The 14,329-nt window shown below is 34.7% G+C and overlaps 1 protein-coding gene across 5 annotated transcripts in view; it reads right to left on the bottom strand.

Annotated features, from left to right (window-relative positions):
• Positions 1-14,329, bottom strand: part of Unc13c (unc-13 homolog C) — a 583,769-nt gene that overhangs the window by 287,363 nt on the left and 282,077 nt on the right. For all 5 annotated transcript variants that reach the window (XM_048793668.1, XM_015480644.2, XM_048793667.1 and 2 more), the window contains one exon: positions 13,281-13,444. In XM_048793668.1, the coding sequence (XP_048649625.1) occupies positions 13,281-13,444 (164 nt within the window). The remainder of the gene's footprint in view (positions 1-13,280; positions 13,445-14,329) is intronic.

Below are 14,329 nucleotides of genomic sequence, written 5' to 3' on the forward strand. Positions count from 1 at the left end.
TGGACACAGGTTGACTCTTTATCTTGATCATTTTGAATAATGCAGTAATTAACATGGGAATACAGACATCTTTTCAGCAAACTCATTTCCTCTCCTTTGAATCAACTCCCTCTCTTTTCAAGATTGCATATTATGAATGTACCTGCTTTTCTGAAATAGTTTGGCCATGCTTTATTGTTCTTGTATCCAGTGCATATTTAGTACAGAGATTTCCTATACCCAGGAATTGAATAATTTTTTTCTTAATGAAAACAAAGCAACATAAGCCAAAGGTATTTATCTAGAGTTAAATAGTACAGGACATACGCTTGGTTACCTTGAATATGACAGAATATTACCACATCCAATTACTTTGTGAATATTTGGCCAAAGTACATAGCAGGTAATGCTATAACAATGATGACTACTTGAAGGTTAATAGTATTCTACTTTACATCAGTATGCTGAGAGCAGTACTTTAAATTTTCCAGAGCATTAGGCTTGTATTTGTCTTAGAGAACTGACAGAAATATTTTACTTTCTGATTAAAATATAATTGTGGTGTTTTCAGGGATATGATGGGTGGTGGCAAGCTGCACAGGTCATCCATCTAAACCTCCCATGGAAACTTCCAAGAAAAGCAAATATGATGTAAAATCACTACACCTTTGGAAATAAAGGCTACCAATCAAAAGATTTCTTGGTACCTGGAAGGACTTTTCCCTAATTTTAGAGCAGCTGGCTAGACTGAGAAATATCCAGTGGCTAACTAGTGTATAAAATTCTAAAACATTTACCAGAAAAGAGAAATGGGAGGATATTTCTAGGAACAATTCACTGTAGGCCTCTACATTGGAGGTATGTGGCCAAGGCTGATGCCCAGCAAGGCTGTCAATCAATTCCTATTCCAAAGTAATGGCCTCCAGAGGCAGTAAAGCTATTTTTCATTTCCCACACCTTCTCATTCTGTATCCATTAGAGAGTATACAATTCCCAAAGTTGCAATGCAGCTTATGCAATGGGGGAATGGGCAATGGAATATGGAACTAGTTAGTGGAAAGGACTGGAAGAACACTGGGAACAGTGTACCCTGTGGATTATATTATTACTATTTATGTTCTACAAGAAAAAACTCAAGATTGTTTACATTGTTCCCTCTACTGTAAGTCCTCTAAGTATGAGATAACCTACTCAAAAGGAACAGGTGAATGAATATCTTTCCCCAGTCTAAAGGAGAGCTTCATTTGAATAAGGATACAGCAAAGAGTGGAAAATGTTTAGGGGTTTGTCTTTTCATTTTAAGGTTGAAGGTAGATGCTGACAACCCTTGGATGGTCAGTAAATATGGATTCAAAGGTACCCTGCAAGTTGCCAAAATAAGCAAATATAAACATTTTTGTGTTATTAGCTCAAAACACATACACATGCATGTGCACAGCACATACAATACAGCAAAAACAATACCTAACAGGAAATACTACTAACTTAAATGGTCATGTTGTTATTGCTGGATGGATATATAAATTTTTGTGGTATAGAGTGCAAGTAACAGAAACAGTATGGTACTGGCATCAAAACAGACATGAGAATCAGTAGAACAGAATAGAAGACAGAGACAAATCCACATAGATATATCATCTGATACTCAACAAAGATGACAAAAACACACTTTGTTGAACACAGCCTGGGAAAACTGACACCATATATAGAAAAAGGAAACTAGATCCCTGCCTTTTACCCTGCACAAAAGTAAACTCAAAGTGGATCAAAGACTTAGTAATTAAACCAAAAACTTTGCAACTGCTAGAAGAAAACAGGCTCACCATGTGTGGTGGTGCATGCATGTATTCCCAGCAGCTTGGAGGCTGAGGCAGGAGAATTGTGAGCTCAAAGCCAGCCTCAGCAAAAGTGAGGTGCTAAGCAACTCAGAGACAACCTGTCTTTAAATAAAATACAAAATAGGGCTGGGAATGTGTGGCTCAGTGGTCAAGTGCCCCTGAGTTCAATCCTTGGCAACCCCCCTCCCAAAAAAGGAAACAGGCTAAACACTTCTACATATTAGCCTAGGCACCAACTTCCTAACAAGAATTTTAAAGCATAAAACATAAAAGCAAGATCAATAAGTGGGACAGCATCAAATTTAAAAAATCTCTTGTACAGAAAAGGAAATAATTAAAAGCACGAAGAAGTGCTACAGAATGGGAAAAGATCTTTGCTACCAAAAGCATCTGTTTAATAAGTGGGAAAATGAACTAAACAGATACTTCTCAAAAGAAGAAATATAAATGGACAACAAATGTATGAAAAAAATATTCATCATCTCCAGAAATCAGGGAAATGCAAATCAAAACTACATTTAGATCTCATCACACTCTAGTCAGAATGGCAATTATCAAGAATACAAATAATAATGAGTTGGTGAGGATGTGGGGATAAAGGTGGAACTGAAAATTAGTTCAACCACTCTGGAAAATGGATATTCCTCAAAAAATTGGGAATGGAACCAACTCCTAGCTATCCCACTCCTCTACATTTATTCAAAACTAAAGTCAGCATATTATAGTGAAATAGCCACATTTGTGTTTATGTGAGGGCAATTCACAATAGCCAAGTGATGGAGATAGCTCAGATGCCCAACATCAGATGAATGGATAAACAAAATATGGTATACAACACAATGGAGATTTATTCAGCCATTAAAAAGAATGAAATTATGGCATTTTCCAGTAAATGAATGGAACTGGAGAACATCATGCTAAGTGAAATAAACCAGACTTGGAAAGCCAAGGATTGAATGTCATCTCTCATATTTGGAAGCAAGACCAAAATAAGAAAATGGTGCAGGGGAGGAAGTCCAAGAAAATAGAAAGGATATCAGTGGAGAAGAGGAAAGGGACTGAAAGAGAGGGAAGAGGGACAGGAAAGAGAACGTAATGAAATTAACCAAATTATGGTGAATTTCACCTTTATATGTATATATAGAGAGAGCATTAATTTTAAAAACTGTAAATAAATAGAAGGAAGATCAGTAGAGAAATGGGAGTGGGGGAGGTAGGCAGGGGAGGAATGGGGAAGCACTGGCAACTGAAGTGGAACAAACTATATTCCATGCTTAAGTGATTCTGTCAAAAGGAATTCCAACATGTGTATAGCTATAATGTGCTAATAAAAATATTAAAAATGTGCACTATGCTATTAGCATGTTTTATTATCCTAATCAGAAAATACAAAATAAGTATTTTAAGTTTGCTAAATCAACTTTTGACCTATTACTGATTTTGCCTGTTGTTTATTATTGTTGCTATAACCTTCTGTAAACTTAGGTACTAATGAATCAAAGATAATTCAACTTTATTAAATTCTTGTTTGAGTAACTGAAGTAAAAATTCCTTTACATGTATGTTAGTTAAGATTTCTGTTGCTCTGACAAAATACCTGAGAAAAACAACCTATAGGAGCAAAGGTTTATTTTGGCTCACCATTTCAGAGGTTTCAGTCAATGACTGCTTGACCCTGTTGCTTTGGTCCTGCGGTAAGGCAGAATATCATGGTGGAAGCATTTGGCAAAGCAAAAGCTCCTCACCTCTTGGAAGCCAGGAAACATAGACAGAGAGAGGAGTGGACAGACTCTAATATCTCCTTCAAGGTCTTTCTATCAGTTACCTATTTCCTTCCATCAGGCTCACTTACTATAAAGTTCCACCACCTCATAATAGCACCACAGGGTTGCCGCTAAGCAAGACTTCCACACGTGGCTTTTGGGACCATTTAAGATGCCAAACTATAACAATATATTTTCCATTTTTAATGAAAACTATGTAACCTTTAAAGTGTATAATGCAGAATTATATAGCCTGTAGAGATACTTTAAAGTATAATTTAAAAAGAGTTTTGTCAACTTGAATCTAATGTATGAAATATGATATGTCAAGAGCTTTGTAATGTTTTGAACAACCGATAAAAAAAAAAGAAAAGAAAAAAAAATAAAAAGAGTTTTGTGGAAAAAGGCAAACAAATCATCCATAAAATGATTCATTTTTTTCATAGACCTTAGTAATTTTGAGTTAATATATTCTCCAAATATTATAAAATTTTTGAAAAGTAAACGCCAGTTTAATTTTGAAAATGAAAACATATCAGGAATATATTTTAAAGATACTAACAGGATAATCTTTGTATGTAAATTCCTAAGACAAAATATAGCTATGAGAATGGTGAAGATGTGCCAGGGGCAGTGGCACACACCTATTGTCTCAAAAACTCAGGAGGCTGAGGCAGGAAAATAGCAAGTTCAAGAACCCCTTAACAACTTAGTGAGACCTGTCTCAAAATGTGAAAATAAGGGTTTCGGACATAGCTCATCTGTAGAGCAACCCTAAGTTCTATCCCAGAACCAATAAACAGAGGAAGAGAGGGAGGGAGGGAGGGAAGGAGAGAGAGAGAGAGAGAGAGAGAGAGAGAGAGAGAGAATGAATGAATGGTGAAGATATGAAAATCAAGGCCAAAAAGAAAACTCAATATTTCACTTACTGCTAACTTTCTTCTCATTAAATGTTTACATTGATTTCAATATTGATTTAACAATATCATTTTATTTTTCCTTGGTGCTGATTAAATAGCAAAATACCTTTGTTATTTTGTAAAAGAAAAAAAAACTAAATAGATCAAAATCCTCCAAAATTTGGTTCAAACTATGTTGAGCATATTCAGTATACCTAAAGATCACAAACATGGTACTTAAGAGGTAGCTGCTATCTCTTGGAATTTAATACGAAAATGTTCTTGGAAATAGCAAGCAATTTGAGATTTAAAATCCTTATAAACTCTCCCATGTTATCAATTTCTGAGTATAGATAACATGTTGGATGTGTCCAGCTATATGTATCACTTCTTACTATCACTAACAATTGGGTTGTAATCTGGGGTTTGAAAGGATAATAAAAAAGCACTGGACAAGGGGAATCAGCCCGAGGCAATCCTTGCTTTTTATAGAGCTCTCAGTTAAGGGGTTTCTACACAGTATGCAATTTGGCAAAATCTTTACTTCTGAGTTTATAAGTGTACTCTCTTTATGTGCAGTGATAGCCAAGGCAAACTTCTTCCTTCTAATCATTAAAAATAATTTGCTTTTAAAGGCTACAGTTCCAATATTTAAAGTATTTTAAAGGTGGGAACTGGATTAAAGGTACAATCAGCAATTTAAAACTACCAAGTAGATCTCTGATGCAAACCATCCCTTTGAAAAGTACCCCTTCAAAAAATCTAGGTCAAAAAGTTACTACAGCAATCACTGGAAATGTTTAACATTCTCCCCTCAAGACAAGATTAAAAACAGTGGATTAATAATGCTAAGAGCACTTGACTTTACTTTTGCAAGTGAATGGGGTTAGTGTCAAAACAATTTAACAAATGGAATTTCAGTTTCATTGGAAAAGCTAGAATAACAAAGCCCCACAAATAATGCTTAAATTGTGAACAATGAAGCATGGTAGTGGCATAAAAACAAACACAACAATGGGACAGACAGAAACTTCACAGATAAATCTGCACATTTATAGGTAACTGATTTTCCACAAAAGTGCCCAAAACACACAATTGCAGAAAGATAGTCTTTTCAATAAATGTACTAGAAAAACTGGAAATCCACATGAAAAACAATAAACTTAGACCCTTATCTCACACTACATCCAAAATCAAATGGTTTAATGACTTAATTAAGACCCTAAACTATGAACCTACTGAAAGTAAATGCAAAGGAAAGCTCTATGACATTGGTCTGGCCAGTGATTTGTTTTGTTTTGGTTTTGGAAATGAACCTAAAAGAATAGGCAACAAAAACAAGACACACAAATGACAAACAGACATTTGGTATTGAATAAATGCTTAATACCACTAATCTGTCAAGAAAATGAAAATTAAAACCACTATGAGATATCACCTCATACATGTTAGAATGGTTATTATTGAAAAGACAAACATGACAAGTGTAGAGGATACGGAGAAAAGGCAACCTTTGCAGGCTGTTGTGTAAATTATTGAGGCCATTATGGAAAATAGTATGGGAGATCCTCAAAAATGGAATTACCAATAAGATCCGCCAATCCCAGTATTAACTATATACATAGAGACATCCACCCTCCCATGTTTGTTGAAGAGCTATTCACAATAGCCAAGATATGAAATCAACCTATGCATTCATAAAGAGATCAAAAATTAAAAGTTCAAGAAAAATATGGCACATATATACAATGGAACGGTACTCAGCCAAAAAATAGAATCCCCCATCATTTGTGACAACATGTTAAACCTGGAGGGCATGATGTTAAGTGAAATAAGGCAGACATAGAAAGATAAATGCCACATGATCTCACTTATGTGAGATTCTTCTAAGGAAGTTGATCATGAATCACTAAGAGAAGAATGGAAGGGTGGCTGGTGTCCAGAATGGTTGGTGAGGGTAGGGTATTGGGGAGATGTTGGTTAAAGGAGATAAAATTTTAGTTAGAAGGAAAAATTTCAAGAAATCTATCGCACAACATGAAGATTATGTACAAATTATTCTTAAAAGATGTAAACTGTTCTTATTATAAAAATGAAAATTATTTGAGGTAATGTATGTATTAAGTAGCTAAATTTAGTTGTTCCTCAATGTATATATATTTCAAAACATCATGTTGTACACTACACTACAAATACACACAATTTTATTTGTCAATTAAAAATATAATAAAAAAATGAAAATTATAATTGCTGGGGTATTTTAAGCTGAAGCAACCACTAAAATGTTTATTGACCATTAAATCTCAAAAAAATATTGGTAAATATTGGGAATTCATATGCATATCAAGCTATATATTTGGATTTACCTCAGTTGCTATTGTTTGATAGGCATCATGGTAGGAAAAAAATAATTATTTAACTTACATGCCTGCTGTAGAAATTTGCTCATAATCATACTAACTTGCAGATTTTAAGAGATAGACATGCTTTTGTTTCAAAGATTTAAAAAATCAATTATTTTTAATGAATAAAAGAGCAAAATGATTGAAAAAAGCAATGAGAAGATAATTATTCTTAGATCTACGGAAGAGATTTCAGTGAAAAAAAAAAAAAAAGATGAAAGGGAAGAGTAACTGCATTCCTGATATTAAAAATACTCTAAAAAATTGCTCCCCCAAATTCAGATCACTGTGTATTTCAGTAACAAATAAATGTTTTATTCATTCTTGTCATTAAAGAGGGACTTGGAGATTTAAGGATCACTTTCCTTAGGCCCAAGCATAACAGCTTCTCATAGATGCTATGGATTGCTGGAGCTCAATTATGGAGACTGACTGCAGAGAGCAGGGGTGTGGAACATGAAAAGAACAGAAAGCATCTGTTTTTTAGTGAGACCTCAGGTTGCCCTTCCAATTTCTCTCACACCTCTCCTCCTCTGTGTCTGGCTGGGGTCCAGCCATTTCTATGCTTATAAAATAATCCCCAAATATATATTACACTGTCTTATTAATATTTAATTTTTTCTTCCTCTTCCCTCTAAATTAGGAACCGATTGGAAGCAAGAACTGTCCTTTATTGCTATATTATGAATTTTTGTGTCCCCACAAAATTACCAAATTGAAAGTTTACCCTGAAGTTGATAGTAATGGGGGAGGGCCTATGGGAAGCGAATAGGTTCTGAAGGTGGAATTCTCAGGATTGAGATTTGAGAGCCCTTATAAAAGAGGCCCCATAGATTTCTCACCCTGTCAGCTATATGAGGGCACAGTAAAAAGATAGCTGTCTATGAACCAGGAAAAGGTCCCTCACCAGCTACTAAATCTGTAGGCACTTTGATTTTGGGTTCCCTTGCTTCTATAACAAGAGAAATAAATTTTTGTAGCTGATAAACCATCCAGTTCATTATATTTGGTTATAGCAGCATTTATAGACTAAGACTCCCTGTGTAAGTCCTCATATTTATACAGTAGAAATACCTACTTATTAAATACATTTCACCATCTAGAATGTGGGCTCCGTGGTATCTAAACTTTGACTTCCAGTTCACTGCTATATCCTCCATTCCTAGAAATGCTTGTGTACATGGCAGATCCTAAATAAATATTTCTTAAATTAATAAATAATACAATTAAACAGGACTCTCCTATGAAAGAAGAATTGTGGTTCAAGTAGCTTAACTATACTGGGTTCAAAATAAACAGTATCCCAACATTTTTGGTTCAAAGACAAATTTGTTAAGGTGGCCAGTGCCAAAGTGGTTTATTTGTTAAGCACACCAAAGTGAAAAACATTAACTTACTGCTTTTCTCTCATTTGGTATGTTAAAGGCAAGACCACTGTCTAACAGAATCTTGCATTTTGTAAGACAGTTTGAGCTTCAATTAATAAAACAATAATGACTAATTAAACACTCAATTAAAATGTATTTGTTGGATAAAAGTCACCTCCGGAAGACAAGTTAATCCTTAATGCCTGCCATAAAATTTCCTGTATGTGTTCGGAGGTAAACAGTTGGTCTATTACAATGTTATTAGTAAAATATATGCTAGCTTGAATAGATGAAAATTATCATCAACTCCCCAAATGCTCATGATGGAGACAATTTCTATGTCTAATCCCATGACACAAAATATATGAAATATCATGCTCTTTGCAAAAAGAAAACAGACTCTCTTACTATCATAAATTAGCAAGTTTTTATTTTAAATGGTTGATGTCATTCACCATGTGGGTATAAACTGATCTTGATCAATCATTTGTATAAACAGGAAACTATAATCCCTACCTTTCTCATGGATGCTCCAGAGGAAAGGATACACTTTATGGAACAAATAGAACTAATAAATTGTGCCACCAGAAAATAGTCTGTGGTGGAAGGGAAATGCATTTATAGTAAGCAGGGGCATCCTGCAGCACTGGGAAGTTGAATCTTAATCTTCGCGTTATTTACCAGCAAAATAGATTCAGCTTCCTTTCTGTGATAAGAAATACACAAGAGAAAACTGTAATAATGCACTGTCAGACACTCTATCTTAATACACACTTCCCTGTGTTTATTTCTTCTCCAAGTCCATCTTCAAAGAAATGGGAATTATGCTTTAAAAAATCAATCTCTAATAATAAAAAGATTATGAAGGTACCTGGGGATTTGACTTAGCATATGGGGTATTTAAATATGAAAAGAAACTGCAATTTGAGTTCTCTTTTTGTCTCAATGTTGTATCTAGAAAAATCCACAAGAACTAAGCATGTCTGTCCTTTCCCAGACTTGTGAGTGTCCATACTAAACAGAAAGGGCATTCTTTCCTCCTTGAAGCAGAGTCCCCCCCATTTCATGTTTTTCAAAATTAAGAGGAAGTAATTCTGAGATAAGCTTGAATACTTAGTTCTACATTTTTGTTGTTGGTGATGGTTTGTTGGTTGATTTTCTGGTTTTGGTTTTTGTTTCCCGGAAGCAAGGTTTCAAAACAACAGAAAAATACTGAGTTACAGGGAAACAAATTCAAAGTTAAGAGAGGTTTATTCATAAACTTCCCTTTTCCAGTTCTGTTATTGTTGGCTAAAAATAGGTTAGGAATCAAGTTACAGTTCAGTTACAGAAGTATCACTTTTCAAGTGTGGTTAAATTGTCTGTGAAAGATGCGTTTCAACATCTATCCCCAAACTGTTAGTATTTGAACTTCTTCAGATTATTAGAAATGATCAATGTTATATGTTCCAAAACACTGAACTACAACATAAATGATAAAATGGGTACTGATATCAGCTTAATTAAACCTTTCATATCTACTTTATTTGCTCTGGGCAACTGAAGATATCTAACATCCAAAGACACAGAAGGAGAAGTTGAGATAAATATAATTCTGATAAACAATTTCTGATTCATTCAATTACCAATATGTATTGAGTTTATATTTTGCACCCAAAACTTCTTAACAGCAGAAATGAAAGTTACAACTCTTCAAGATTTCAATTGCGAATCCTTGAATAGAATTTAAATGTACCTCTAAGGTATTCTATTACATTTTCTCTCTTAAACATAGTTAGAGATAAAATCATATTAACACATGTATATAAAATGGGTGCACATACATTTTTCTGTAAAAGCACCAATTTCTGACAACTAGTGATTATCAATAAACAAAAAATAGAGACATTGCTGGTATGTTGGTAGAAATTTTAATAAAGGTGTTATCAGATTATCAAATAACAGAAAACCTTTTTCTTCTGGCAAGGTAATGGCAAACTTAGTACTATCAAAAGAAAAATTGTTCTGGACAAAGTTCATTGGGCAAGGGGAATTTTTTAAAGGACTATGGCAATAGGCAGCATCTTTTTCAAAAAATTAGCATCTCAAAGGAGGAGAGAAAGGATTCATAATTACAAGTTTTCTAAAATAAATGCTCTAAGGAAAGGGGGTCAGGGGCTCCTATGGTTAAGGCCATCTGGAATCTGCAAGGGCCAGGATAAGGAGGAGGTCAGGAGCCTAGAGGCAAAAGAAGCCTATCTAAAGCTTGGGGAAACATGGATGTCTTGATCAGCATTCAATGCTAAAATATGTAATAAATAAAATATCAACAGAAAATAAAATGTATAACCAACAAGTAGGTATAATTTACTGTTTCATGGTATCATTGAAGTGTATTTGTCAATCTATCATTAAAAAAAATACATTCTTTTTCCTTTTGTCTCTGCCTTGCTTTCACTGCTCATGTTATGAAGTCAGGCAGAGACCTGACTCTGGGGATTGAACAAATTGGGTCCAGCAACTCACCTCAAAAAAGAAACAAAAAAGGTAATGGTGAAAAGCATGAAAGGAACTTTAATCAGTGCAGCTACACTGGAAGACAAGGGGACCCATGTCCTTAACCCTGTCTTGGAGGCACTGACAATGCCTTTCAAGTCTTATAGAAAGGAGACAGAAGGTACGGATTGGGGGGTTGCATAACTAGAGGATTTTCATAGCAACAAAACAGGTGGTCTTGATCAGTGTGGTCTCTCCATTACCATCCCAACACTGGTCAGGTGAGGCTTTAATCCCAGATTAAAAAAAAAAAATTGCTTACTTAGGCTTGGGGAGAGGTGGAAGTGTCCATTCATCTCAGGATATTTATCTGACAAGTCCCTTGTTCTTGGAATCCAGGGGGGTTCAAAGCAAAGGAGATAGATGCAAATGGAGGTAGAGAGGCCAGATCTTTAATTCTGCTTTTAGCTACCCACTGGATATTTATTTGCAGGAAAAAGTGAAGAGTCTAAGCCCTTGTTATACATAGACCAATGAGTGGCAATCCAAGGTCATCAGGTCAAATCCTGACACACACACTCTCTCTCTCTCTCACTCACTCACTCACTCACACACACACACTACACACACACACACACACACACACACACATATATATGTACACATACACATCTATCTATCTATCTATCTATATTTTTTTTAAGAAAAAGTTTCATCAGAACACAGCCATGCCTCCTTGTTTGCTTATATTTAAGTTGTTTTGGAGTAGACTTCAGAGTGGAGCAATTGTGACAGAGACGATAGTCAGTAGAGTCCACAAGTATTTACTATCTGGTCACAGAAAAATGTTTATTTTCATAGAAAAAATATTTATTGCCAATCTGTTTTAGATTATTACATAGTATGATCACGGGCTTTGTCAAACCTGAGTTGACTAAATTCACCTGCAGGTGACTTAAAATCAAATAAGTATACTGAATATTTTTTATTCTTATTATGTAGTCAGATTCAGAGGCAAGAAAAAAATGAATGAGGTCTGATTCCCTTTTCAACTATCATGTATTTACCATTTTTCTATATTAACATGACTGTGCTTCTTAGAATATAAAAAAAAACATAGAAATTAAGGAATCTGACATTAGTACACAGAAATATTTTGTAATAAATTCAGCATGATATTTTCTTTTATTGGGATTCTTTCCAGATGCAGGTTGCTTTGTGTTAACCTCAATTTCCTTGGACAGAACAGCTCATTTACTTTATATTGTTAATCACAGTTGAATTTTAATTGCACTCAAAATTTATACTAGGTATTCTGCTGAGTTACAGCCTTTGGCATGGGACAAACCAGATGGCAAAGTCATAGTTTCCCTTGTAGCTGCCCCATTACAAGGTAGTTTGCATGGAAAGCGAGCCCTTGTTACTGGATATGGGCAAGCTGATGGACAATGACCATCAGAGACCTAATAACAGAGTTTCCAGATTTGGACTAGAGGTTAAATTCTTCACATCTGAAAATCTGTTTATCTTACTATTTAACATCAGGGCATTCTAAAAACTGTAAAAGCACACAGTTTCTCTATCACTACTTTTTAAAAACTCATTTATTCTTAAGTTATGCTATTCAGGAATTATAAATAGTGATTAAGTGTCACAAATAATAAACTTTAAGGAGGAACACTGATTTTGGTTCTACTCACATCTCATTAAAATTAATTATTGATTGTCTGGCTCAACATCTATTCAATTCACATGCAAGTATGACCGTGTCATCAATATAAAAGAAAAATCATCTAATATATACATATAGTTTATATATTATACATGATACATGTGCACCAAATGCATTTACAAACTTGGACCAGATCTTAGAATTTAAGCTACAAGAAGTAATGACCCAGTTCTGGATTCTGACTGAGCTCCTCAGTAAGGGTTAGGAGTCTCAAAGTCAATTCTGTTGTACTGTATTTAACTGAAGTGTTTGGCTTCTGTCAGGACCCAATAGATCTTTGTCTTACTGAAATAGGGGCACTGATCTAAATCACAAAAGAAGGATTGATTACTCTAATATTTGGCACAAGACATTAAAATGTTTCTAGATATATCACTGACATTAACCTCCTGTCTAACTTTGGACACTTCAGGGCTTTAGTTTCCTCAAATATCAAATAAGGTGTTATTTCTTGAACATTAAAGTTGTCAGAAGCAACTGAAAAGATTGTTAAAACAGGTTTCTGGGCTCCACCCTCAGAATTTCTGATTCAGGTAGAGAATTTACATTTCGAGGTTCTGGGTGCTATGGATACCATCAAGGGACCACACTGTGAAAACAGAGCAAAGGTAGAGGAGGATGATAGAGCGTTACCGAATCCCCAATACCGTTCCAGTTATAGGAGCAGGTAGTCAGTATCAATCATTCACAATAAACTGTGACCATCTTCTTAAGCAAAGTTTTCTTTGAATTAGAAGTAAGGTGAATGCTCTCTTTCTCTCTCTCTTTTTTTTCTTTAGAATTCCACAGGGATTGCTGACCATGTAGGTATTAGATAGTACTTACGTCATGGCTTGATAAATGGATTCAATCCCGTAGCGCATGGCAAATTCATCAACTATTTCTTGGGATGCATCATCAAAAAAAACCTTCCAGGCTTCATCCCCTTTGACCTCTGGGATTTTCACTCCACCATTAGATTTCACTTCAGTTAAGTAATGGAACAGATTCTAAAAGCAAGTGGTTTTCAATTGTTCAGTGACACCTCAGAATAAGCTAGAAATATTTAACTATAACTTTCAGTAAAATACACTTGCAATGCCATCTCTTCTAATGTTTTATCAGCATCTAAAAGCAGAGAACTAGCTTAGATTTTTATTCTAACTCACTTCACTTATTATTCAAAAGATGCCTTTACTTCTGGTTAGAACTATACAGAATCAATTATTCACATGTTTTGTACATACCCAAATACTTTCAGAAGAAAATAGAAATGTTTGTATGTAAATATAGCTGCATGATAGGGCATATTTTACATTCATGGACTCTGAGTCAATTATAGTGCCCTGGAAGAATGTGATTTTGGCTACATTATTACAGAATGTAGTTACATAATGATAACCAACAGGGCAATGAAATGAATTTGAAAATGAATGCTTGAAAATGTAATAATGGAAAAAATATCACTATCCCCAGATTCTTTTTGCTTCTAACAATTTGGGAACTGCTGTATGGATGCAGTGTGAATCAACTGAAAAAAACTTCTCTTAGATTTCAGTTCTTTCTGGTCCTTGAACCACCAGAAAAGATTCTAAAAAGTTAAGCATAATGCTGTTTCTCTAAACCCAAATATTTTCTGCCTATAACGTAAGTCCAGACTCCTCCCATCATGCTAGTTCAAGGGATTTCTTTTTATTGGTCTGAAAAGTAAATGACTCTTCTTGAAGGAAAGAGATCACTAATGGATTGTAGTAAAGAAGTTTAGGCCCTATGGCTGATTACTGTATAATAGGTAAATGACTTAAAGGCAGTTTCTCATTTTTACTTTAGTAAAATTGGGTGCAAATGCTTATATGTATTGACTATTTAAAGGTATAAATTTTCATAGATATATT

The sequence above is a fragment of the Marmota marmota genome, unplaced genomic scaffold, assembly GCF_001458135.2.
Source record: "Marmota marmota marmota unplaced genomic scaffold, marMar, whole genome shotgun sequence".
NCBI lineage: Eukaryota > Metazoa > Chordata > Mammalia > Rodentia > Sciuridae > Marmota > Marmota marmota.